Genomic DNA, 26687 nt, shown 5'->3' with positions numbered 1-26687 from the left:
CGCGCTGCAAAAGTTTTTATATCATATCATATCATACTCAAGGTGAATGGTTTTTCACTTCTGCGAATGGCAAGACCTATTTATAATGTATCCACATCCGGAATGTATCAAGTTCTGAAGGCCACATCCTGCATGTTGAGCACACCTACGGCGGTCTCTTCTGGGTGGCTGTGTCCAGTTCAGGAGGTCACCACTGGTGTCTTGTGCAGCGTTCTGAAGGCCACTTACATAGTTCTTTGTAAAAGTGCTCGATTGGTTTGGCTTGTTAATCGTAAAGCAAAGAGTGTAAACAAATGAGAAGGTTGATAGTGAAGTAAGTGGTGGTGCCTGGATAAAGGGGTGGCTTAGCGGCTGTGGACTAGTACATGCATTAGAACACTTGTAATTCAAGTGGTTTGCTACAAGTAGAAAGTTTTGTACCAGTAGCTAACAGCTGCACTCTACACAAAAGATAGGTCAGCAGAGCATATAAAGCTACATCTCTAGATACACAGTAATCTGAATCTGTTAAGCCAGGTAGCTCTTAATAAGGAGTGTATGAGGCTGTAGCTTCTGCTTTCTTTAAGAAAAAGAGGGAGAATGGCAAACATTGTGGAAAGAACAAAACTGAAAACAAAGGAATCAAAAAGGGAAAATGAGCAGAAGGTCACCCGCAGAAATTAACTGCTCCCCTTTGGAAAACAAAATACATGACGCATGAGCATAATAAGCATCTTGCTTCGACACGGAGATCATGTATACAAGAGTTTTAAATTATCATCTATTTGGTAGCAGGCGTTTACCCCTCCATTTCAGATCCATCTTGCAATGGAGCCTATGAATGGAAAGTCAGACAACAAGTAATAAAATGGACCAGTTTAGCTGAGCATCATCAGGCAAACTACCAGCTGTAGTTGAATGAGTAAATGTGCTTGTTTTCCAATTGTCGCTGAAGAGAGAAGACGTGCAATGTTGCTTTTACATAAAGGCTGGTTTGAATTGTCAGGAACGATTTACAAACAACAATCATACAGAGTGAAGCTGAAAGGGTATATCTCAAGAACATCCCAATCTTTCCTCATTTAGCCCAGCTGGGGTACATACAACTAGGCTACAGTCTTTTATAAAACATGCACACTCCTTATTTTTGCTTTTAAAATATAAATTTGTTCTTAAGTTATTTAAACATTTTATTCTTACTTTCTTTGTATTGCTCAGTATTTGGACATTTTCTTTTAATATTAGCACTGTAATCAACGTGCAGAAGGGCAGACAGCCATACATATATAGTTATTCTGTGGCAGATCCATTTTACAGTATGCCAAGTAAATGCATGCCCAATAGAAGAGGTATTGCTTCAGTACATAAAAACAATTTTATAAAAGCAAGCACACAGCTTTAAACGTGAGGATACAAGACGCTGTGCAGGGAAATCTAAAAAGGTGCCATGGGTATGCTAGAAGCGACTGAATATGTATGTACTCAAACTTGCTCCACTGAGGCATACTAAGGTTAGCATGAAATGTAAAGTTCATGCAGGCCTACAAGCAATGGTCTTTGGGAAAGGCAGAATCCTACACCTATAGGTGGGTATACATTCACCTGGAGTGTCATGGAGATCAGAGATACTGTCATAGAAAGAGGCTCTCTGAACAGTCTGAATCTCTACGCAGAGAAACAGCAGAAACAAAGACAAGACAGCAGACATACAAAACACTCAGGTTAGTAAGGCAGTAGTGCACATTCAAATTGTACATTTCATTAAATCTGCTATACCAGTTAAGTGACTATCAACTGAAAGCACATGTTACTTACCTTCGGTAGGATATATCTGTAAGAAACAGTAGTTAGTATTAGATTCCTTACCTTAGAATATCCCCAGGCGTCGGCCTGGATCCGGAATTTTTTGAGAAGCAGTACCCCTGCGCGCCGGTAGGCGTCGTCTGCGGCTCTGCGTCCGTCGTCGACGCCGGGATGACTTTGCCGGAGTACTTAGACGCCGCCCTCACGCGCTGACGTCAGTTCTTATACACAGCTTTTCCGCACCAGAAACGCAGAGCCATGATAAAAACCAACACTGGTGCCATGAAACTAGGGCCCTAAAAAGGGATGACCTAAACCCTAGGTATCGGTTTGCAGAACGGGGAGGATGGGTGGGACGGTAAGGAATCTAATACTAACTACTGTTTCTTACAGATATATCGTTATCGAAGGTAAGTAACTAGTGCATCTGAAAAAAACAGGTTAGTATTAGGTTCCTTACCTTAGAATAGATATCCCGGCAATACCAATGCCGGTGGTGCGTCTGCTAACCAATATTCACACCAGAAAGTCCTGGAGAACGGAACGGCCGAAAAAGCCATCTCTCGGACTTGGCTGTCCAGGCAGTAGTGTCTCGCGAACGTGTGCAGCGAGGCCCACGTAGCTGCCTGACAGATGTCCTGCAAGGGGACTCCCCAACCCACGGCAGTAGTAGCCGTCGTGGCCCGAGTGGAATGGGCACATAGCCCCACAGGAGGCTCCTTTTTAGCCAGTGAATAACAAGCCTTGATGCACAAAACGACCCATAGGGAAATGGTCCGTTTGTGCACAGCCTGTCCCTTCTTAGCGCCCACGTAACAAACAAAGAGTTTGTCATCCACCTGGAACTGGCGTGTGCGATCCAGATAGTATGAGGGCGCACGTTTTGGGTCCAGACGGTGGAGCCTCTCTTCCTCTTTCGAGGGATGCGGAGGCGGAAAGAAGGTGGGCAAGGTGATGGACTGCCCGATGTGGAAGGCTGACTACCTTGGGCAGGAAAGAGGGTCGCGTCCGCAACACAACTTTGTCCGGATGGACAGAAAGGAAAGGAGGTTGTGAAGAAAGGGCCTGGAGCTAACTCACTCTCGTGGCAGAGGTGATGGCAACCAGGAATGCAGTCTAAAGGGTAAGAAGATGAAGAGGACAGTTATGAAGCGGCTCGAAGGGAGCGCACATCAGATAAGTCAGAACAAGGTCCAAGTCCCAATGAGGCATCACAAAAGGAACAGGAGGGAACATACGAGTGGTGCTCTTCAAGAACCTATTTACAACTGGGGACTTGAACAAAGAGAGCTGATCAGGGAGCCTTAAGAAGGCGGAAATGGCAGAGAGGCAGCCCTTGATAGTGCCCAGAGCGGAGCCCTGCTGGGCAACAGAAAGAAGAAAGAGGACAACCTCAGAAAGAGGGGCAGAGAGTGGATCCACATCCTTTGCTGTGCACCATGCCACAAATTTGTTCCACCTGCAGGCGTATACCGATTTTGTGGAGAGACGCCTGGCTGCCAGAATAACATCACAGACTTCAGGAGGCAAGTCAAATGGCCTCAACTGTCGCCGCTCAATCTCCAAGCATGGAGGTGGAGGCTGGACAGGTTCGGGTGGAGGACTGTCCACTGCTGCTGCGACAGAAGGTCCTTCTGAAGAGGGAGACGAATCGGGGGATCGAATGACATGCTGAGTAGCTCGGGATGCAAGTATCTTCGTGCCCAGTCCGGAGCCACAAGGATGACTTGGGCCCGGTCGAGCCTGATCTTCTTCATCACTCTGGGCAGAAGTGGTATAGGTGGAAAGGCGTTCAACAGACCGCAGTTCCTCTCGCGACAAAAAGAGTCTCCGAGCGAGCGACACCTTGGAAATTCCAACGAGCTGAACTTATGACATTGCGCGTTCCCTTCTGTGGCGAATAGATCTAACCAAGGCTCTCTCCACTGCCGAAAGAGACCTTGCGTCACGTCTGAGTTCAGACGCCATTCGTGATCCATCATGCACCAACGGCTGAGTTTGTCCGCCCTGGCGTTCAGGGAACCTGCCAGGTGTTGAACCACCAGGGTCACGCCCTGATGTTCCAGCCACTGCCAGAGGCGCAGAGCCTCCTGGCATAGGGTCCACGATACCACCCGCCCTGTTTGTTGGAGTACCACATGGCGGTGGTATTGTCCGTGAACACCTGCAGTACACTCCCCCGGACAAAGGGGAGGAATGTCTTCAGTGCAAGCCGGATCGCCCGCAGCTCCAGAAAGTTGATGTGGAGCCGGGACTCCGCCGGAGACCAGAGGCCTCTGATCTCCGCCTCTCCCATGTGACCCCCCAGCCTTGGAGGGACGCGTCCGTCACAACTACGTGCTCCGGTTGGGGTAGGGAGAGGGATCTGCCGCTGACCCAATCGCGGTCCGTGAGCCACCACTGCAACTGTCTTGCAGTGCCCTCCGAGATCAAGCCATGGTCGGACAAGTTGCCCTGATGCTGGGCCCACTGAAACTTCAGGTCACACTGCAAAACCTGCATCCGCCACCTGGCGTGATGCACCAGAAGGATGCAGGAGGCCATCAGCCCCAGAAGCCGCAGCGTCAACCTGACCGAGACTCGGGATAACGGCTGAAAGATCGGAATCAGAGCCTGAATATCCCGAACCCGCTGTTCGGGAAGATAAACCCGAAACTGCGGCGAGTCTAGAACCGCTCCGATGAAGAGGAGCTTCTGAGAGGGACACAGGTGCGACTTCGGCACACTGATGGAGAACCCCAGCAAGTGCAGGAGGTCGGCCGTAGTCTGGAGGTGGTGGACGACTGTCTGGGGCGAGCCCGCCTTCCACAACCAGTCGTCGAGGTAGGGACAGACTGAAACCCCTAACCTGCGCAGATGAGCTGCGACCACCGCCATCACTTTCGTGAACACCCGTGGGGCGCTGGTAAGGCCGAAGGGGAGCACTGTAAACTGAAAGTGCTCGTGGCCTGCCGTGAACCGCAGGTAGCGCCGGTGGGCCGGCAGGACGGGAATGTGGAAATAGGCGTCCTGCATGTCCAACACTACCATCCAGTCTCCCGGGTCTAGGGCAGCCAAGACCTGAGCCAAAGTCAGCATCTTGAACGTCTCCTTCCGGAGGAAGCCGTTGATGTTCCGCAGGTCCAAGATAGGGCGTAGGCCCCCTTTGCCCTTCTTGGGAACCAGAAAGTAGTGGGAGTAACAACCACACCCTACTTCTGGCCCAGGAATGCGCTCAATGGCCCCCTTGGCCAAGAGGGACGTAACTTCCTCTTGCAGAAGTTGCAAGTGATCCCCGACACGCGGTGGTACTGCGGTGGCATGGCTGAAGGGGTCGCCTCGAAGGGGAGGGAGTAGCCCCTTCGGACGATTTGCAGCACCCACCTGTCCGATGTGATGGAGCGCCAGTGGAGGAGGTGATGGCAAACCCTGCCTCCCACTCGCGTCAAATGGGCCTGAAAGCTCGGACTAGGAAGGCTTTGAGGCGGATGCTGCAGGGGTAGATTTGGACTGGCCGTGCCGTTGTCCCCTGTTACCGCCGCAACGGTAACCATGCCCACCGCCACGCTCAATGGTAGTCTGCGGCCTGTGGCTGGCAGGACGTGTGGGGGCGCCCCTTCCGTGGCCATGGAAGGAGCGCTGGGCAGAAGATTGCTGGCTCAGGGCCGACAGGCCCAAGGACTGGACCGTAGCCCTGGAGTCCTTAAAGCATTCCAGCACACTATCTGCCTTGCCACCGAAGAGGTGGCTGCCATTGAACGGCATGTCCATAAGGGTGTTCTGGACATCGACCAAGAAGTTGTCGGACCTCAGCCAGGCATGGCGGTGAACCGCCACAGACATGGAAATCACTCTCCCCAGCTAGTCTGTGGTATCCAGCCCACATTGTATGGAACACTGCGCTGCGTCTCGTCCCTCCGCGAGGGCTTGAACGAGCTTCACCCGGGCTCCCTCCGTGCACTCAGGCAGCACGTCCGCAACTATATCCCACAGGGAGTGGGTGTAACGGCCCAAGAGGCATGCGGTGTTGACCGACCGCAACCCCAAACTATGGGAGGAGAACATCTTCTTGCCGAATTGCTCATACCTCTTGGATTCCCGATCCGGAGGTGCAGTCAGGAATGCGGATTGGGAAGTAGAGGCCTGGATAACCAGGCTCTCGGGGTGGGGTGGGTGGACAGGAAACTAGGGTCGCCTGGAGCAGGGCGGTGGCGCCTAGCGACGTTCCTATCTACAGGAGGACCTGTAGCGGGCCTGGAACAAATGCCCAACAGGACATACTCATTAAACGGCAGTAGAGGCTCTGGGGAGCTTACTTGAGTTTTAAGGATCTCTGTGAGGATGTTAGACCTCACCGCTGCGACGGGGAGCTTAAAAGCCAAGGCCTTGGCCGCCCTCGTCCGCACCACACTATAAGCAGCCCCCTCCTCCGGAATTCAGGGGTAAAGGATGGATGCAGATCCTCGAAGAATTCCTCTTCGGATCCGGAAGGAGAGGTGGACCAGGGACAGCGTCGTGCCGGGACGGCGCCATGGGTGACATCCTAGAGGTCGACACCGGCGGGGTTGTAAGGTAGACCAGCGGCGACCCGGATCCGGAACCGGGTCCAGTGGGGCCTTGCGGGGCCGGACCGAAGTTGCCGACGGCGCCGGGGCTGAAGCACCCGGCCCGCTTGGGCTCCCAGTCGGTGCAGCGGAACCCGACCGAGGAGTGAGCGAAGGCATCGATCTCCTCCGGAGTTGCGTTCTGCCCAGGGACCGGCGGGTATGGAGAGGGTATGGAGCAGGCCGCGACGTCTGCGGCTCCGGCGGAGCCGCGTGGGGGGTGTCAACCGAACCCCTGGCCACATCGTGCGAGCGTCGAGGGAAGTCACCTCTTTGACTTCTTGTGCCTCTTACCTGAGGACTTGGAGCCCGACGAGTAGTGTCGACTCGCCGAGCTGCGATGACTCCGGCCCCGCAACCGGTCTCTCGACCTCCTTCCGGACCGGGACCTCGAAAGACGCGGGCCGACTGAAGGAGCTTGAGGCGCTTACGGGACCGCTCCCGCCTAGCCTTCGACATCAAGGCCCGGCAGTCGGGTCACGACTTGTCATCATGGTCGGGCCCCAGGCAATGAAGGCAGCGGCGATGGGGGTCGGTAACCGACATCAGTCGGTTGCAGTCGGCACAGGGCTTGAACCCGGGCATACCTACCGGCACCGATGGAGTCGTTCGACTCGAAACGGATCCAAAAAGGATCGAAAAAGCTTAGTCAAAAAGTGACTAAAGGGTACCACTTTCTCTGGACCTGCTCTTGCTGGGGCGAGAAAAAATAACGGACGTCAGCGCACGAGGGCGGCGTTTAAGTACTCCGGCGACGTCATCCCGGTGCCAACGACGCCGACGATGGACGCGGAGCAGCAGACGACGCCTACCTGCGCGCAGGGGTACTGCTACGCAAAAATTTCTGGATCCAGACTGACGCCTGGGGATATTCTAAGGTAAGGAATCTAATACTAACCTGTTTCTTTCAGATCAAAGGTTACTTTCTGCTTCTTTTACAATGATGAGAACTCCACCCATGCTCTTCAGATTAAAATAAATACTTTTTTTTTTTTAAACTTTATTTTCCCAAGTTTTACAGACAGAAATAATAGGATCATGGCATTACAAAGTGCATCAGTGACGGCATAAACAGAGCATGTATGACATTTCATTTAGCAACAATAATACAGTGATACAGATGTGTCATGGATCGCAAACATACATTAGTGGTAAGTGGTAAGACAAATGTAAAGACAGCATTGGTATGCAACACTTCACGTCCGTGGAACCCACAGACATAGAGACATCTTATGTAACATATCAACATCAAAGGCAGTTGACCAAGAGAGCTCCATACTTCAGACATGTGTATCAGGGATTACAGATTTAGCCAATCCCAGTGGGGATGATACCATTTGCAATTTGCGAATGTTCGTCGGATCTAATCATCTCTAATCATCTCTAAGATGCCCTCTGTAGTGCATTTCACATTAAATCCCACACTGGCATCAGCGTGGGTTTATTGTGCTGAGAAGTTTGATATCAAACTTCCCAGTCTTCAGTGTAGCCATCATGGTGCTGTGGAGTTCGTAATGACAACCTCTCAGCACCATATAATCTTAATGGGACTACTGAACTTACAGTGCCCAGGAATGGCCCTGGGCACTGTAGGGGCACAGGGATCATGCACCTGTGCCTTCACCACTGGCATAGTGCCCCCAGCTAGAGGGGCGACTGATGTATGCCAGGGCAGTGTGTTTGTGGGCATGGCACACATCCCTGTGTGCCATGTCGACTCTGGGTTTAGTTCGGCACCAGGACACTCAGTCTGCAAGGGAAGTATGTGTGTGTCAGGGTGCAGGGCCCCTAAGAGTGGCACAATGAGCGCTGCAGCCTTTAGGGGTCTTCTCTGGTCACAATGCCCAGGGTACCTAGGGTACCATCAACCAGGGGCTGACATGGGACCAGAGATGCCAATTGGGTTTTAGTTCAACACAGTCTTAGGGAAGGAACACAGGTCCTGGGCACCGGATTGGCAGGAGCTCATGGCACACTCAGTCAAAGCACCTCAGCAATTCAGCAAAAAGGTGGGGCATACCATGCACGAAAGATGGCACTTTCTCACACTCAGCACCCAGTTTAAAAGCTCCAGATTATACAAAGCAGTTCATTGAGCAGACTGACACCTCTGAGCATGGGATTGGGTCAGTTCTATCCTAGACCAATGAGGATGGCTAGGACCAGCCTGTTGCTTTTATTAGCAGGAGGTTACTCCCCAGGGACCAGCACTGGAGTGCCATTAAGAGGGAAGTCTTTGCTGTGGTTTGGTCCCTGAAGAAGTTGATACCCTACCTGTTTGGGACTCATGTCCTTGTTCAAACTGACCACAGGACTCTCAGATGGCTGATGCAAATGAAGGGGGAAATCCAAAATTATTGAGGTGGTCCATCTCCCCACCGGATATGGACTTTACAGTGGAACACATACCTGGGACTGACCACACCAATGATTATGGCCTTTCTAGGTTCTTCTACTTAGACAATGAAGACTCTCTTGAGAAAGGTTGTCCCATCCTCGATCGCTTGGGGGGTGGGGTTGTGTAGGCAAGTGCCCGTTTTGTCATGGTCACCCCCAATTATTGCCACTGCTACTGATGTTTTTTGACTGATGGGCACTGGTTCCATGCTATCCAGGCCCCAGTGCCAGTGCTCTTTCCCTACAAACAAGGTAAAATGGGTTAGATGTTTTAATTGCATTACAAATGGCACACATTTTAGCATCCCTGTAAGCCCTGAATTAGTGGGACCCCTTCAATACTAGGGCATGGGTACTAAAGAGGGTCCATAAAGGCTGCAGAATGTATTATGCCAAACTAAGAGACCACCATACAAATTGCATGCAACCTACCATTGCAGGCTGCGTGAAATGGTGCAAATCATGTTTAAAAAGACGACGTGGCATACTCACTGCGTGCCATCCCAAAGTCACTGCATAGAATATATAAGTCACATCCACAGCAGGCCTAGTATCCCTAATGTAGGGTGCATTATATTACATGTGAGGGCATATCTGCATAAGTAGCTATGCCCCTGTGTGGTCTAGTTCAATTACTAGATGGTCCAGCAGAACAGAGAAGGCGTCTTAAGTATTTGTACAGAACACTGGTCATTATGAGTTCCCCAGCTACATAATGGCATTACTGAAACCTATGATTTTTGGTATCAAACAACTTGTCTTAATAAATTTCTACTGTTGCCAGTACCAGATTTATTATGACATGCAGCCAGAGTGGAATTTAGAGGTGCCCGCTGAAAAACCTAGCGGTAACTAATGTATTGGCTCAGTGGTGTCATCCAGCCTGCCACCACAGTCAAGTTTCTGACCCCCTTCAGGTGAGAGCCACCCTCTATGAGGTCAAAAACAATGCCTGCTCGATAGGAAGGTGTTCACACCTCCTCCACCATTAGCTACTACCCATCACTCTCCTTAACGCCCTTAAATGTAGTATTTAAGTGACCCCTGACACCAGAATTGTATCCCTGAAAGAAGCAAGACCATGAAGAGCTGAAAACGTTACAACTGTGGACCAGAATCAACCATGGCACAAAACCCTTCCTGACTGCTGCTCTACCGACAATCATCGACACCGACTTGTGCAGCCTGTACAAACCCTTGGAGGTCTGCACAGTTTTTTCTCAACCCAGAAACATCTCTCTTGGAATTGAGGAGCTACTCGTTGCACCAGCAAGAACCGACTGTAGCTGCCCGGTGTACGAGTTACTTAACCTTCAGTAAAGATGTATGTGGTAAAGACGATTCTAACCGCAGATTCCTTCATGTAGAATTATCCCCAGGCATGAGACTGGATCCGGAAACTTTTTTGCCACAGCATTTCTGCGCGCCAGGGGCGGGGCGACATCATGCAACTCCGCCCAGGGTTTGTCCGCATACGTGACGTCAGCGAGATCACATAAGACACACCCCGGCACGTCTATGTCAGCTTTCTTCTGAGAACTTTTCCGCACCATAATGCGGAATCACCAGATAAAAAACTGTGGAAGCATGGGAACAGAGTGCGAAGAGCAGAAAAATTGGAAAGAAGCGGTGACTAACAACAACACACAGAATAGTGGCAACACCGTAGAACCCAAAGACAGGGAAGAAGAAAGAGCAAGCAGAGCCATGCGCAGCCACCCTGTCAGCACATAGAAAGCTTCGCACTCCTGTGTCCGGAGGCAAGGAACATGCGTAAAATCTTGGTACACATAGTAAACTTTCCACCCCCATCCAGAGCAAGGAAGGGGACCAGTCCCAAGACAGACAGGGACAACAACCCTCCAAGCCACCCAAACATAGAGGGCAACCACCCACAAGGGACAAGGGCAAGACATGGCCAGATGACCTTGAATCAGGGAATAGCACTGGAAGGAAGAGAGGGGAGGAGAGGGGAGGGAAGGACAGGGATAGAAAGCAATCTCCCCCAAACCTGGAGTAGCCAGAGCAGCAGGGCACCGGAGCACCGGAACCCCATCCTTCAAGAACCAAAGGAGGAATGAACCGCCCCCAGACGGAGCCACCCGTCAAGAACAAGGAAGGCACTCACAGGAGACACAGCCCCTCACCGGGAGGCAAGTACCGAAGACCAACCCAAGGGTCCTCGCAGAATAGGGAAGGAATCTGCGATTAGAATAGTCTCTACCAGATACATTGTTACCGAAGGTAAGTAACTCGTACATCTGATAGAGGCTACTAGCCGCGGATTCCTTCACATAGAATAGATACCTTAGCAATACTCCCTGGGAAGGAGGGTCTGCGAAAGGACCCCACCAGCCAATACAAAACAGAGGGGCCCCCGGGGATCAGATCTGTGGACCAGGAAGAACCTCGTTCCATCCAGACAAGGACAAATCCTCACAACAGAACCCTACCGACCCAAGGGGACGTAGGAGGGAAAAGAAGGCTGAAGAGGCTTGTACACGCACAGCAGAGGAACCATAAGGCAAGAGAGGAGATGCCGAAGCACCCAACTCCCCCACAAGGCAACATAGCTTCCGCCCAATACAGGAAAAGCAGAAGAAGAAGCCTGGAAGGCCAAAGGAAACGAGGGAAAAGAAGGCAAACCCACTCCAGGAGTGCAAGCGCCGGAAGTCAAGCCGCCGGAAGCAGGAAGAAGAACAGCCCGAGGCCCCAGGAAGGCTGAGTAGGCGGCACCAGGCAAGGGAGAATACAGGAGCCTTCCAGTCCACAGGCAGGAGCAGGGAAAGGAGGAGATGCCCAGGCACACTACTACGAGTGGCCGCGCACACGACCTCAAGGAGCAAAAGTAACCTACACAAATGCCATGGAGAACAAGCATTCGAAGGTGAGCAGAATCTCCAGCAGAGCGCAAGCCATATGACCTAGGGTACGATAAGTCCCAAAACATGGGAACTCTCTATGGAAGAACTTCGGCAGCAGAGGAACAAACAAAAGAGCCACGGGAAAAAAACACCCAGTGAAAGGCTCGAGAAGCAGCCTAATCAAGCAGAAGGCCTAATCTCAGGGCCAAGTCTGCGTAACAATTCCAACACATACACATAATCAACAAAAAGAGCCGTCCAGCAGCCAACAATGCCAAAGTCCCAAAGAAGGACGCAAAGGGCCAGAAAACACTCCAAAGCCAGAACAACCGGCCTAAGAAGGCCCAGAATCAACCCGACTCAGGAATCACTGAGGAGGGGAAGGAGGAGGAAGATGATAAGGCGGTGGAGGAGGACGGAGCCCTGCCAAGAGCCTCTGGATAGCGGAGTCGGCTGGGGCATGGAGCAACAGGCTGCCATCAAACGGAAGGTCAATGAGTCGCTCCCGAATATTCTCAGGGAATACTCCATCCCAAAGCCAAGCAGGGCGGGCAAGTGCCAGACCTGGAAGTCAGAAGGAGCCGAAGAAGGAGCCGAAGAATGAGGGACCTGCCTCTCTTCCGACGAACACCTCCGCCTCAGGAAGGGCAGGGACCCTCCCTTCGACGCGGGTGAAAAAGACACCACACGGCGACCAGTCTCCGGGGAGGATGACACCAATATACAGGCTGCCTCCGGAGAAGAAGGAGCGTCCAAAGACGAATCCGTCACCATCCGGCGGCGTCGGACAAGGTTCCTCCACGTCACCCATCACCTGAGACCGGAGTGGAGACCAAAGTAGGGCTGGAGCCGAACCGGCCCCGGGGCGGCGCCGACCTAACCTCCACCGAGTTAGCCATCTGGGGAGTGACACGAAGCCCTCTGGCAACCGTAGCCCAGAATGAGGCATAGATCGCTCGGCCTCCAACTTGCCCCCCCGTCAAGGCAGCCGCCTGTGGGGAAGGACAAGAGGGGCCCGGAGAGGGGTGAGGGGTCCTCACCCGGCCTCGACCCGAATGGGGACGAGGAGGGTTCACCGACCCCTGGGGCTCTGCACGGTCCAGCTGCTGCCGGCGCCGTAGCGGCGTCACCTCGGCCTTAGACAGGATCATCTTGTCAAAGGACCGCGACACCACAGGGACTCCCGTAGGAGTTTGCGGTGAGGGAGAGATGCCATGGCCTGACGGAGGTGCCCCAGAGGAGTCGCACCCCAACAGCACCACATCCTCCAAGCCTGAATACGAACCAGTCGGCGCCGGGGCCGGAGCCACCAGCGGCGCCCTGGAGGGCTCTGCGCAAGGCGAGAGGTCTGCCGATACCCAGGAAGAGGAGATGCCAACGAGTCCTCCAAGGTGGATAGGAGGACACGCGGGCCGCATCACCTGCGGAGAATCCACACCCCCGGTAGGCCGGAAACCAGCCCCCGGGGACAAACTGCGAAACTTACCCACCGGGGAGCGCTACTCACGGGACATTGGAGAAGGGCGAGGACGACCACGGCCGAACCTGAAGCCGTCCGCCGAAGCAGACCGAGGGGAGGATGTTGACCTGGAGAGACGTGCCGAGAGATGTTTCATGCGGCGCTCCCACCGCGAGTTCGGCTTCAATTGTTGACAAGCCTCGCAGTCGGTGGTGCCGTGATCCTCCCCCTAATACCACATTCAAATGAGGTACAGGTCCGTCGCCGACATAAGACGCCCACAAAACATACAAGTTTTGAAGCCCAAAGGCATGCGCACACTGTTCGACCAAAGAAATGGAGAAAAAAGGGCCTGAAACAGGCCCGTAGCAATAACCGGGTCCGCGGAAAAGGAAAAAACTGACGTAGGCGCGCCGGGGCTGGTCTTATGTGACCTCGCTGACGTCACGTACGAGGACGACGCCTGGGTGGAGTCGCGTGATGTCGTCCCGCCCCTGGTGAGCAGGGATGCTGTGGCAAAAAAGTTTCCAGATCCAGCCTCACGCCTGGGGATAATTTTACGTGAAGGAATCTGCGGCTAGTAGTCTCTATCAGATACACCGTTCTGTCAACCCCACGGCCCACCAAGGGAGCAACACCCCATTAAGAGGTCTTCGTGCTCCAGGATGTCAGATCAGTCTACCTGCCTGGTTTTGATGAGGCAAGGACTCCCAAGATCAACCCTGCACCAAAACTCGAGCCAGTTCCAAGCACTAAGGCATGTTGGCGGTCAGTCAGAACACCACTTCGCCTAAATTTACGTGCACGTGCTACAGAATCCTCCTGAGGCGGAAAGCCGGGAGAGTTGATAGCGATATTTTAACGATTTTAAAAATATTGTGATACCGTGTATTTTAGAATTACCTGCTCTTGGGCACATAACGCTGCAATCTCAAGCACCCTCGCACAGCCGAATTATCGCTGTAGCGGGTGAGTGTTTGTTGTGTGTTTTTGCCACCATTCCCCGACCCAGCAGACACGCCCACTCGTGCTGGCCACGGCCCCTGCGCCGGGCTATTTAAACATGCGCTGACTACAAGCGCTACCACTACAGAATCCTCCTGAGGCGGAAAGCCGGGAGAGTTGATAGCGATATTTTAACGATTTTTAAAATATTGTGATACCGTGTATTTTAGAATTACCTGCTCTTGGGCACAAAACGCTGCAATTTCAAGCACCCTCGCACAGCCGAATTATCGCTGTAGTGGGTGAGTGTTTGTTGTGTTTTTTTGCCGCCATTCCCCGACCCAGCAGACACGCCCACTCGCGCTGGCCGAGCCCCCTGCGCCGGGCTATTTAAACCTGCGCTGACTACGAGCGCTACCACTACAGAATCCTCCTGAGGCGGAAAGCCGGGAGAGTTGATAGCGATATTTTAACGATTTTAAAAATATTGTGATACCGTGTATTTTAGAATTACCTGCTCTTGGGCACATAACGCTGCAATTTCAATCACCCTCGCACAGCCGAATTATCGCTGTAGCGGGTGAGTGTTTGTTGTGTTTTTTTGCCGCCATTCCCCAACCCAGCAGACACGCCCACTTGCGCTGGCCACGCCCCCTGCGCCGGGCTATTTAAACCTGCGCTGACTACAAGCGCTAACACTACAGAATCCTCCTGAGGCGGAAAGCCGGGAGAGTTGATAGCGATATTTTAACGATTTTAAAAATATTGTGATACTGTGTATTTTAGAATTACCTGCTCTTGGGCACATAACGCTGCAATTTCAAGCACCCTCGCACAGCCGAATTATCGCTGTAGCGGGTGAGTGTCTGTTGTGTTTTTGTTGCCGCCATTCCCCGACCCAGCAGACACGCCCACTCACGCTGGCCACGCCCCTCCCAACACCTCTTCCACTTCCATAAAAGATGTGCATCTATCAGAAGCGCAGCGGACGAGCACAGCGGGCGCGACGATTGCGCGCCGAAGGCGCGCCTAAGGCAAGCTCGTCTGTGCTCGTCCGTGCCGAGTCTGGGCCCAGGGCTACCCCCCCTGGCTCCGCCGAGCCATCCATCGCTCAAACTCCGATAGTACGGAAATACACTTCCGACCAACTTCGAAACCTTAGGTCTTCGGCAACTTGGCCACATTCCATACCGTGTTTACGGTATACTAACCCTATGATAGGTCCTCATAAGTGCCCTACCTGCACTACTCCTACCTCCCTAGCCAACCCCTCCCTCCAAGTCTTAGCTGCACTTATCAATGCACGCTCTGTGCCGAAACATAAAATGGAAATCTCAGATTTTATCGAGTCACACAACCTAGACCTCCTGTTCATCACCGAGACTTGGGGTGACGACTCTTCAGGCCCGGATTTTAGAACAGCCACCCCTGAAAATTACTGTGTTTACAGACTAGATAGAATGAGAAAAAAGGGGGGAGGGCTAGCCATTATTTACCGGGATCACCTCAAAGTTAAATTCACTGATCTTAAACATAATAACTGTGAGGCCTTGTCATTTTCCATCTGTCTCTCTGACAACCAATCATTTGTAGGCATTTTACTCTATCGCCCGCCGGGGTCCAGAGCTAAATTCCTCAACAATCTTAATAACCTAATCGAGGTCACAGCTGGAGCTCCTCACTTCACCATACTGGGAGATTTTAATTTCCATCTTGAGTCCAGCTGTGACCCTGATACCTCGACGCTAATTAACGATCTAGCAGCAGCCGACTTCCAGCAAATTGTCAACCAGTCTACCCATAAAGCTGGACATACCCTGGATGGTATATTCACCACTAATCCACATATTGTGGTTGCAGACCTGATCCCTCTCATCTGGACGGATCACTCAGCAGTCTGCTTTTCCATCAAACTTAAATCCATTCCTCTTTCGACTGTTTCATCTTCTCCTATCTCCTTCAGAGATTGGAAAAATATCAACACTTCTCACCTTGCTTCTATGTTGTCTGACAGCCTCAGCACCACCGAACAGGATCCATTTTTAGCCTCTACTAACTATCTCAACAGTTTAAACCAGGCATGTCACGCGTTAGCACCAGTAAAAACCTCCTATCGTAGCAGACAGCTCCCTTCGGCCCCTTGGTTCACAGAATCCCTTCGCCTTCAGAGACAATATTGCAGAAATTTGGAAAGACTCTGGCGCCGTTACTACAATCCCACGGACAAAGTCCTTTATAAAAGCGCCCTTTCCAAATACAATTATCTTATTGTCTCCGCAAAGAGCGATTACTACACCTCCCAAATCAATCAGGCAAAAAACTCTGCATGACAATTGTTCCAGGTAGTCACTCAATTGTCTAATCCCCCCACTCCGCGCCCTGCTGTTTCTCAAGCCCTCTGTTACTCTGTTGCCGAGTTCTTTGAAGACAAGGTTACTTCTATTTTCTCAGCATTTACCCACTCTGCTCCCACTACCACCACCAATCAACGTCACCCTATTAATACTCCTATTTTTCCAAATTTTGAAGCAACCACTGAGGAACAAATCAGACGTTTAATTCCCAGCACAAAATCAGGATCACCCCTAGATCCGTGTCCCCCTGCCACTCTCAATCTCATCCCAGAAGCCATCTCCCCTGCACTGACTAACATCTGCAATGCTATGTTCAGCACGGGCTCCTACCCGCCAGTGTGGAAGGAGGCTATCATTAAGCCACTACTAAAAAAAAACATGCTTGATCCCCTCGTCCCAGCCAGCTATCGACCCATTGCATGTCTCCCTTTCCCTGCAAGGATATTCGAGAAAACCATGAACATACAACTCTCCAAATTTATAGAAAATAACAACTTACTGGATGAAACCAAATTTGGGTTTAGACGGGGTCATGGAACCGAAACTGCCTTACTAAAAGCGGCAGATGAAATAAGGAAGACATTGGATAAAGGTGGAGCGGCAGTACTAATACTGCTGGATCTCTCCACAGCCTTTGACACGGTCGATCATGTCACCTTGATCGACCGTGTCTCAGCATTAGGCATTCACAATAAGGCCAGAGAGCTTCTCGCCTCCTTCTTAACGTACCGTCCACAGACAGTAAGAATGGGCCATTTTTCCTCCCTTACCTTCACCCTTCCTTGCGGAGTGCCCCAGGGATCCTCGCTAAGTCCGACACTGTTTAATATTTATGTTGCGGACTTGGCGAGGGTGATAAAAACCTACGGTATTGCCCTCACGACCTACGCCGACGACACACAACTGGTGCTATCGGTGCACAACGATGGCGCAGCAGTTGCTGCCAACTTTCAAGAAGGAATGCTGGCAATCAGTTCCTGGATGTCATCAAACTGTCTCAAACTTAACTCTGATAAAACAGAGGTGATGACCTTCGGGAAACTGGAACCCACTTGGTCCCCCATATGGTGGCCAACGAAGATGGGAGCTCCACCAGTACCTGTCACTAAGGTCCGCAATCTTGGAGTCACGTTTGACAACAAAATGACCTTCCATCATCATGTCAACTCTGTGGTCTCCTCATCCTTTTTCATCCTGAAAAGGATCAAAAAGCTGTTACCCTACCTTCCCACTTCAGCTGGCAAAACCTTAATTAGCATGTTGGTTTTCTCAAAAACAGACTACTGCAATGCCCTTTTTCTGAACGCCCAGGAAAAAGTCCCTAACAGGCTGCAGTTAGTTCAGAACGCCTCAGCCAGAATCTTATTGGGCATCCCTAAGTTTTCTTCAATCTCCCCTCACATTCAACAACTGCACTGGCTCCCTGTCAAGAGCCGCACAAAGTTTAAGGCACTGTGCATCGCCTATAAATCTATCAATAACTTAGGCCCACAGTTTCTCAAAGACGCCCTCTGCCCACTTGAAAACCCAAGAACGCTTTGTTCCTCCTCTGCCCATCTGCTCAAGGTTCCGCGAACTAAAGGAGCCAACTAGGGTGACAGATGTTTTATGATTTCCACTGCTAAACTCTGGAACACTCTCCCCCTTTACATCAAAAAGGCTCCCACACTCCTCAGCTTTAGGAAGAAATTAAAAACCTGGCTTTTCTCACGGTAAATTTCTGCCACAGCATCATTCTGTAGATTGAGCGCCGAGACACCTCCGGGTATTTGCGCGCTATAAAAAACGCAAGAAACATAAACATAAACATAAACGTCATGGGGCCATGAGAAAGGCCAAGTCCACACTGACAGTGTCCCTGCTGTGTTTCTTTTCCCTATTCTGAAGGTACCCCCAAGAACCGTGAGAGCTTCTAACTCACCAACCCGCCAGACAAAACAACTCTGAACCTGAGCTCCCCAGTCCGGGCTCACATAAACAGACGGTGTCTCTGTGGTCCTGAGACTTTCAAGAGCTTTCAAAAGCTGAGAGTACTCCCCCACCCACGCCTTCTTGGATTCTGCCAGACTAGTCCCCAAGTCTACCCTTGCAGACTCTTTCCTGCAGGTACATTTCCCCATTGACTTTAGAAGGTAGCGTTTGAGGCTGCCACCACGGAAAGCACCTCTGCACTCGGACACCTCAGGGCAGGTAAGCTTGAACTGTTGGTGCTTTCTTGGACCTTGGCACCTACTCACCTTAGGTCCAGAAGAACATTCCTGTAAGTCGCCTGTAAGTGTACCTATTAAGCATACGTTTTCTTCCATAGGATAACATTACAGAGTTCGGGAATCTGCCTCAAATAAGACAGCTGCCATTTTCTACTGTTTCTACTGTGAAATTTAATAAACGTCTAAAGTACTTACCTAATTCTGATAATCTTGGTGTCTAAAATGATATAAAAATATATGGTATTTTTCTAAATTGGCCTTGAGTTTCTTCTTAAGTGTATGTCTCATTTATTGACTCTGTGTGGACAACAAATGCTTAACACTACCCTGAGATAAGTAAACTGCTCAAGAGAGCATTTGGGATGATTAATTTAAGACCTGTAAGCCAATAAGGTTTGTCTGGACTTTCTACATAGTCTACCTTATTTTGGTACACTACATAAAAAGTCAGCTCCCTAGACCATCTAAAAAGAAGCCTTCCTGTAAGATGCCCTCATTCTTTTCATCCAATTACTGAAATGGAGGATGACAAGCTACATTGATATGAAAAACGTGCTTAGATGGCATCATTGGGATGCCACAGCCCGAGTACGACACATTGATAAATATTGTCAACTTTGACCTGAAGCATAATTTACTACTTGTGTAACGATATATCTGTAAGAGACATTAGTTAGTGATAGATTCCTTACCTTAGAATATAGCCAGGCATCAGACTGGATCCGGAAAGTTTTGCTTAGCAGTACCCCTCCGCGTCAGTAGGTGGCGTCCTGCGGCACCGCGTCTGTCGCTGGCGTCGTATGCACAGAGATGACGTCAAGGAGACTACTTAGGCGCCACCCATGCGCGCTGGCATCAGTTCTGTACACGACTTTCCGCACCAGAGCCATGCAAGATACTGACCACTGGTTCATTGAAACTAGGGCCCTGAAAGAGATGACTTTAACCCCAGTAATCAGTTTGCAGAACGGGGTGGATGGGTGGGCCGGTAAGGAATCTATCACTAATTAATGTCTGTTACAGATAGCAGCTTGTGCATCTGAAAGAGACGACTGCCTGGGGCGAGCCCGCCTTCAACAACCAGTCGTCGAGGTAGAGGAAGACTAACACCTCTAACCTGCGCAGATGAGCTGCAACCACCGCCATCACTTTCGTGAACAACCGAGGGCACTGGTAAGGCCAAAGGGGAGCACGGCAAACTGAAAATGCTCCTGGCCTACTGTGAACAGCAGGTAACGCCGGTGGACCGGCAGAACGGGGATGTGAAAATATGCATCCTGCAAGGCCAACGCTACCATCTAGTCTCCTGGGTTGAGGACAACCAAGACCTGAGCCAGAGTCAACATCTTGAACTTCTCCTTCCAGAGGAAGCGATTGACGTACCTGAGGTCCAAAATGGGGCGCAAGCCCCCTTTGTACTTCGTGGGGACCAGAAAGTAGTGGGACTAACAACCACATCCTACTTCTGGCCCAGGAACGCGCTCAATGGCCCCCTTGGCCAAGAGGGCCATAACGTTCTGCTGGAGAAGTGCGAAGTGATCCCCCGACATGTGGTGGAATCGAGGTGGAATTGGGAGTGTGGGCGGGGGCTGACTCGAAGGGGAGGGAGTAGCCCCTCCAGACGAGCTGCAGCACCCACTTGTCAGACATGACAGAACGCCAATGGGGGAGGTGATGACGAATCCTGCCACCCACTGGTGTGGGGTGCGACCCGAAGCTCAGACTATGAAGGCTTCGAGGTAGACGACGCGAGGCGGAGGTGGACTGAACATCACGCCATCCCCTGGAGACACCTCGGCGACCTCCACGCCCACGGGCACGTCGAGTCTGGTCTGCGCAGTCTATTGACCGAACGAACGGGCAGAGACGCCTCTGCCATTGCCACAAAAGGAATGAAACATAGACATGGCCGGGCGCGTGGCAGAAAGGTCCAAGGACTTGGCCGTAGCCTGAGAGTCCAGTGCTGTGTCGGCATTATCACCAAATAGCCGAGTGCCGTCAAAGGGCATGTCTATGAGCGAGCTCTGGACATCCAGGGAGAACTCGGTGGACCTCAACCAGGCGTGGTGCCGAAGCGCCACGGTCGTGGAAATTGCCCTACTGAGGGAGTCCATGGTTTCCAAGCCACAACGAATGGCGAATCGAGCCGCGTCCTTACCCTCAGCAACAGCCTGAGACAGCACAGTTTGGACCTCCTCTGGGCACTAAGGCAACACCTTTGCCTCGGAATCCCACACCGCATGAGGATAGCAGCCCAGGAGACATGCAGTGTTCACTGACCGCTATCCTAAGCTGGCCGAAGAGAACAACCACTTGCCAAAACTGCTCTAATCTTTTAGAGACATTCTCTGGCAGAGCCGTAGGAAAGGCACTCTAGGATGTAGAAGCCTGAATGACCAGACTTTTGGGTGTAAGATGAGTGGTCAGAAAGGCAGGGTCACCCGGCGCCAGGGGAAGACACCTAGCGACGTGCTTATCCACAGGGGCCGCTGTGGACGTCGTGACCAAGTGCTCAACAAGACTTCGGAGAGGGCATCATTAAAGGGCAGAAACGGCTCCGATTAAGTAGACGCCAACTGGAGCACCTCCGTGAGGAGATTTGTCTTCATGGTCACCGTGGGGAGATCAAGGTTAAGGACCTCAGCAGCCCGACGGAGCACCACTGTATTCGAGGCACCTTCCACCATATAGGCGGGGAGAGGCAAACCCCGGATCAGAGGAGACGTCAAGGTCACCGGCCAAGTAGTCTAACCAGTCCTGCTCAGAATCACATTGACGAGCAAGCGGGTCCTCAGACCCTTCCCAGTCATCCTCTTCCGCCGGCGTCATAGGCACAGGCCTCGGCGGCAGCGTAGGGACCGGTGAAGGAATAAACGGCACTGAGCTGGCGCCGAATCCCAATTCGGATCCCAGGCGGGTAGAAATCCCTCCGGCAGCACGGGACCTCTTGGCTACGAGGCCAGAGCCAGGGGCAGAGGATCCTGCAGCGCCAGAGCCGCTGGCGGCGCCGGGGCTGGATCCACCGAAGGAACCGACGGACCAGCAGGATCCAGACAAAGGACAGCGGGGCCCGATGGCGCACCGGCGGGAGCCCGAGGCCTATACAGGCGGTCCAAAGCAGCAAGGAATTCTTGCATATATGGAGGAGTCGCCGACAGACCCGGGTAAGGCGGGGACTCCCAGGCTCCAAAGGAGCCGCAGGGGCGGAGCCCCTGTCCCCCTCGTCCGCATCCGAGGACTGACGGGGGGACTTCGGAGAACGAAAATGCTTCTTCAACTTCTTTTTGTGTCGTCTCTTACCCGAATCCGAGGGTGAAGAGGAGTGGTGGGGACGACTCAGCCGGTCACAGGAACGACCCCTGGATCTTGAACTCGCGGGACGAGTGCCAAACTTCAAGCAACTTCCGGCGCCGTTCCAAAAAGGCCTTCAGGCCATAGCCTTACAGTTCAGACAGGGCCGGGAGTCATAGTCGCGCTCCAAGCAGTTGAAACAGAGGTCATGGGGGTCCGCCACCGACATACTGCGACGGCAGACCCCGTAAGACTTAAAACCAGGCATCCCTACTAGCACCAGAAAAAACCAAGACGAGACAAAAGTCTCAAAAAGATAGTAAACAAGCACTGGCGTTGCCAATAGGTCTCGCAGTAGGAAAGTTGGAGCTATTACAATTGCAAATAACAATGCCTTTTATTTTTATTTTGCATGTTAAAAACATAAAGGGCTTTGTCATTTACAAAACCAATATCTCCAACTTTCCTACTGCGAGACCTATTGTGCACTGCACAGTGTGTGTGAAAGTGGCACTGCGTGGGTGTGAGTGGCTTTGAGTGAGTGTCGTTGCGTGGGTGAGTGGCGTTGCATGTGTGAGTGCTGTTGCATGGGTGAGTGGCGTTGCGTGTGTGAGTGGCGTTGCATGTGTGAGTGTTGTTGCATGGGTGAGTGGCGTTGCGTGTGTGAGTGGTGTTGCATGTGTGATTTGCGTTGCGTGTGTGATTGGCATTGCATGGGTGAGTGTGGCGTTGCGTGTGTGATTGGCATTGCATGGGTGAGTGTGGCGTTGCGTGTGTGAGTGGCGTTGCGTGTGTGAGTGGCGTTGCGTGTGTGAGTGGCGTTGCGTGTGTGAGTGGCGTTGCGTGTGTGATTGGCATTGCATGGGTGAGTGTGGCGTTTCGTGTGTGAGAGTGGGCTTGCGTGGGTGTGAGTGGCGTTACGTGTCTGAAAGTGGCGCTGCGTGGGTAAAAGTGGCGCTGAGTGGGTGTGAGTAGCGTTGCGTGTGTGAGTGGCGTTGCGTGTGTGAGTGGCGTTGCGTGTGTGAGTGGCGTTGTGTGTGTGAGTGGCGTTGTGTGTGTGAGTGGCGTTGCGTGTGTGAGTGGCGTTGCGTGTGTGAGTGGCGTTGCGTGTGTGAGTGGCGTTGCGTGTGTGAGTGGCGTTGCGTGTGTGAGTGGCGTTGCGTGTGTGAGTGGCGTTGCGTGTGTGAGTGGCGTTACGTGTGTGAGTGGCGTTGCGTGTGTGAGTGGCGTTGCGTGTGTGAGTGGCGTTGCGTGTGTGAGTGGCGTTGCGTGGTTGAGTGGCGTTGCGTGGTTGAGTGGCGTTGCATGTGTGAGTGGCGTTGCGTGGTTGAGTGGCGTTGCATGTATGAGTGGCGTTGCATGTGTGAGTGGCGTTGCATGTGTGAGTGGCATTGCATGTGTGAGTGGCATTGCATGTGTGGGTGGCGTTGCATGTGTGAGTGGCGTTGCATGGTTGAGTGGCGTTGCATGGTTGAGTGGCGTTGCATGGTTGAGTGGCGTTGCGTTGTTGCGTTGTTGCGTGGCGTTGCGTTGTCACGTGGCGTTGCGTGGTTGAGTGGCGTTGCATGTGTCAGAGGCTAAATGTAGCACAGGGAGACCTCCAGCGGTAAGACAATCAAAAACAACTTAGAAAACATTTCACAGTATGAAAAGATCAAACTCATGAACGAGCGTGATACACCTCAGCTAAAAATCATGATAAATAACAACACACATTAGAAGTGAAACTGCAAGTACAGAAGGACCAGCTTTGCTTGTTTAAAACTCAGCAGGCAGATGAGTGTAATGTGTAAAGCGTCTTGTGTAGCAACCATGTCACATGAGCAGATCGTGGAGTCTGAGAATGGCAGCCGAAGCAAATACAAACAAGAGGAATGACTGTGAGGCGCATTGGTGTGAAGCACATCAAAGGGCTTCTCCTCCCCTAATTAGGTGAGGAGAAGCCGTTTCGGGAAACTGAAAGTACGGCCGGCCTGCGGCCGGCCATGAATAATTAGGGGAGGAGAAGCCCTTTGATGTGCTGGGCTGGCTGGCCCTGAATGCGCGTGCGTGTTATCACGTGGTTCACGTGAACAGCATGAAAACCGCGGGGCTGAAAGCCCTTTGGTTTGACGATGTTTTCACCACTTGAATTCTCGCTCCGCTCGATGCGCTTGCGCACATCGATAGGTCGCGAGACCTAAAAAATGACTAGGGTACGTGCTCTAACCGGATCTGCGCTTACTGGTGCGGTAAAAGATAGAACTGATGCTAGTCCGCATGGGTGGCACCTAAGAAGTCTCTGTGATGTAATCTCGGCGCATACGACGCCAGAGACGGACGCTGAGCCGCAGGATGCCACCTACTGATGCGCAGGGGTACAGCTAAGCAGAACTTTCCAGATCCAGTCGGACGCCTGGGGATATTCTAAGGTAAGGAATCCATTACTAACGTGTGTCTTTCAGATAAGCTCAGCATTTGGTGTGGTGACCAAGAGTCTCATTAACCCCTTCACTGCGGCGGCTATTCTGCCGCAGTGCTAAGGGGGTAGGGGGGCCGCGCGGCGGTCCCATGCTCGTGACGGAATCGCTCCGTCACTGCACGCGGGTGAGCTGTACTTGTGACGTAACGGTTCGATCACGGCCCCGCCCGCTCAATAGAACGCGTCGCGCAGGTGCGGAATTCGTGCCACGCAGGCGCGGCGAGCGGGCCGTGATGGAACCGTTCCGTCACCAGCACAGCCCACCCAAGGCTCGTGACCGAACGGTTCCGTCACGAGCATGGAAGGGGTTAAAGAGGAAGCTGTCAGTAACAAAGGCAACTTGAGGTCACATACAAAGACTTCAACAAGGCAACCATTTTTGTTATTGTCCATAGTTGCAGGTCTAAAAGGTCATGATGCCTAATGGGGATTTCAGAATAACAAGAATATTTCCCACTGGGCAAAACACCCCATGCACTAGAGGTTCATGGAAAAGGCCCAGGTGCTGCAGATCAATACTGGACATAATGACCTTACTCCTGGGGACAGCATACACACAATCTCTCTTTAATGGTAGAAGTAAATAGCAGGTGAATACAATAATGAGGTAGGTCACAATTTGCAACCCATTAGGAATCATAGCAATCGCAGGGATGGTGTCCTACAGAGGTCAGCAGGCCGCCATGTGTGTGATTAATTTTTAATAAAGCCATTTTATTTTTTTAGTGCAGCCTGCTTTCCTTAAAGGAAAACTGAATGCTTTTAAATAAAAAAAATAAATAAACTTTGAAGTTGCATTATATAAGAGTAGGCAGTGATCTATAGGACCACTGCTTGCTCTTGAAGAGGGGAAAGGGTCTCATTTGTGAATGGGTTACCACCTCCTTGAAGGGGTTGTTAAAAAATGTATGTTTGTGAATTCTGTCGAAAAACATACCACTGCAATTTAATATTTTGAAGGAACGCCCTAAGCAAACCCCTTCCAAATACCGACGCGCTAAACCAAATTGTGGTTCAGTAACAAGTTACGGAATCCCAATTTGGTACATGTATCTCAGACATTGCTTCTTTGCAGTCGGAAACTGGCAATTCCAACTGCAAACCAGCATCGTACATATGCCCGTAACTGTATAACTGCGATGAGCAAAGATCTAGACATGGGCTCTTCCACACACAGCACACACTAGAAGACCAGCAATGGTGGCCTTCAGGAGGAGTACAGTTTAGTACATGTTCAACTTACTGACTTAAGTCTGGGTATGTTCAATGAGGTGAAAGGGCTTCTCAAAAGACACTATTTTACTACAATGTATGCGTGCCACTATTGTATGTTACTGGTTGCAGAGTTTCTGTTGAGTCCAGCTTGAAGTCCGGCAATGATTCAAGCAGATTTTCCCACCCAGGACATGACAATTCAATGAGTTATGTTAAATTATATTGATTTCCACAGCGCACTTATCACCCAAGCGGGTAACCAGGGGCTTGAAGAGTCTAAGGTTGCTGCAGATCCTTTTCCTCTCTAGAACAACATGCCAATGAAACATGCTCCTGTTCCATCACTTCCATACTGCAGTCATGCTGCAGAAGACTTTAAACAGCCAGAAGGAAAACACTATTTTCCACATTTCTAAGCTACAAAGCCCCAGGTTTTAATTGTATTACAAAGGTTTGATGACATAACAGAGATATTTGATAGATAATTCTCCAAAAAACATACAATCTGTATATACCATGCTGTATTCATTGATAGACAAGGACTGAATATATTAGAAAAACACATTTTACAAAGCTTGCCTAGAGTCCTATTTGTTAATTTGCTCCCTTACCATCCTTCCAGAGCTCAGCCACAAACTTGTCTGAAGACTGGTGTAGAAGTGTCGCCACATTGTCATTCAGTGGGTCCATATTCTTCATAAGCCACTCATCTGCTTTGTAGTCGACCTATAGCCAGGACAGATTTTTATTTTAGCTCAGCAAAAACACTAGAAACCATGTGAACAATAACATTTTAAAAGTAAAGGCAGCGGTTCGTTATTCTGTTAATTTATACTTAAAACTATTTGAATTCCTGTCTCACTGTAGACAGATGGTAGATACGCTAGTTCTTCTACTTTCCCTTTTGTTGGTCAACATATCTTTAAGGGTGATGGAAAACACTTTTGCATTAGTATGAGCTTGTTATCACTTGATACCCAAGATATACTGTCAAGGAAAATATGTTTATTTTGTCCCTTGGCCAACTAGGCTCATCCCCTGCAACACAAACCCTTTGGCTGCCAGACTATGGCGCCAGCACCACCGTATGGTTATGGGAACGGGAAATGTATGCTGCCAAGTCAAG

General features: G+C 51.2%; 1 protein-coding gene across 7 annotated transcripts in view; it reads right to left on the bottom strand.

Moving 5' to 3' along the window:
- The window catches only part of MYH10 (myosin heavy chain 10), a 1221191-nt gene that overhangs the window by 683031 nt on the left and 511473 nt on the right, over positions 1-26687 (bottom strand). For all 7 annotated transcript variants that reach the window (XM_086930637.1, XM_086930640.1, XM_086930641.1 and 4 more), the window contains one exon: positions 26173-26287. In XM_086930637.1, the coding sequence (XP_086786763.1) occupies positions 26173-26287 (115 nt within the window). The remainder of the gene's footprint in view (positions 1-26172; positions 26288-26687) is intronic.

The sequence above is a fragment of the Lissotriton vulgaris genome, chromosome 7 (genome assembly GCF_964263255.1).
Source record: "Lissotriton vulgaris chromosome 7, aLisVul1.2, whole genome shotgun sequence".
Lineage (NCBI taxonomy): Eukaryota > Metazoa > Chordata > Amphibia > Caudata > Salamandridae > Lissotriton > Lissotriton vulgaris.
The sequence above is the reverse complement of the archived record's forward strand: the minus strand, read 5'-3'. Positions and strand labels throughout refer to the sequence as shown.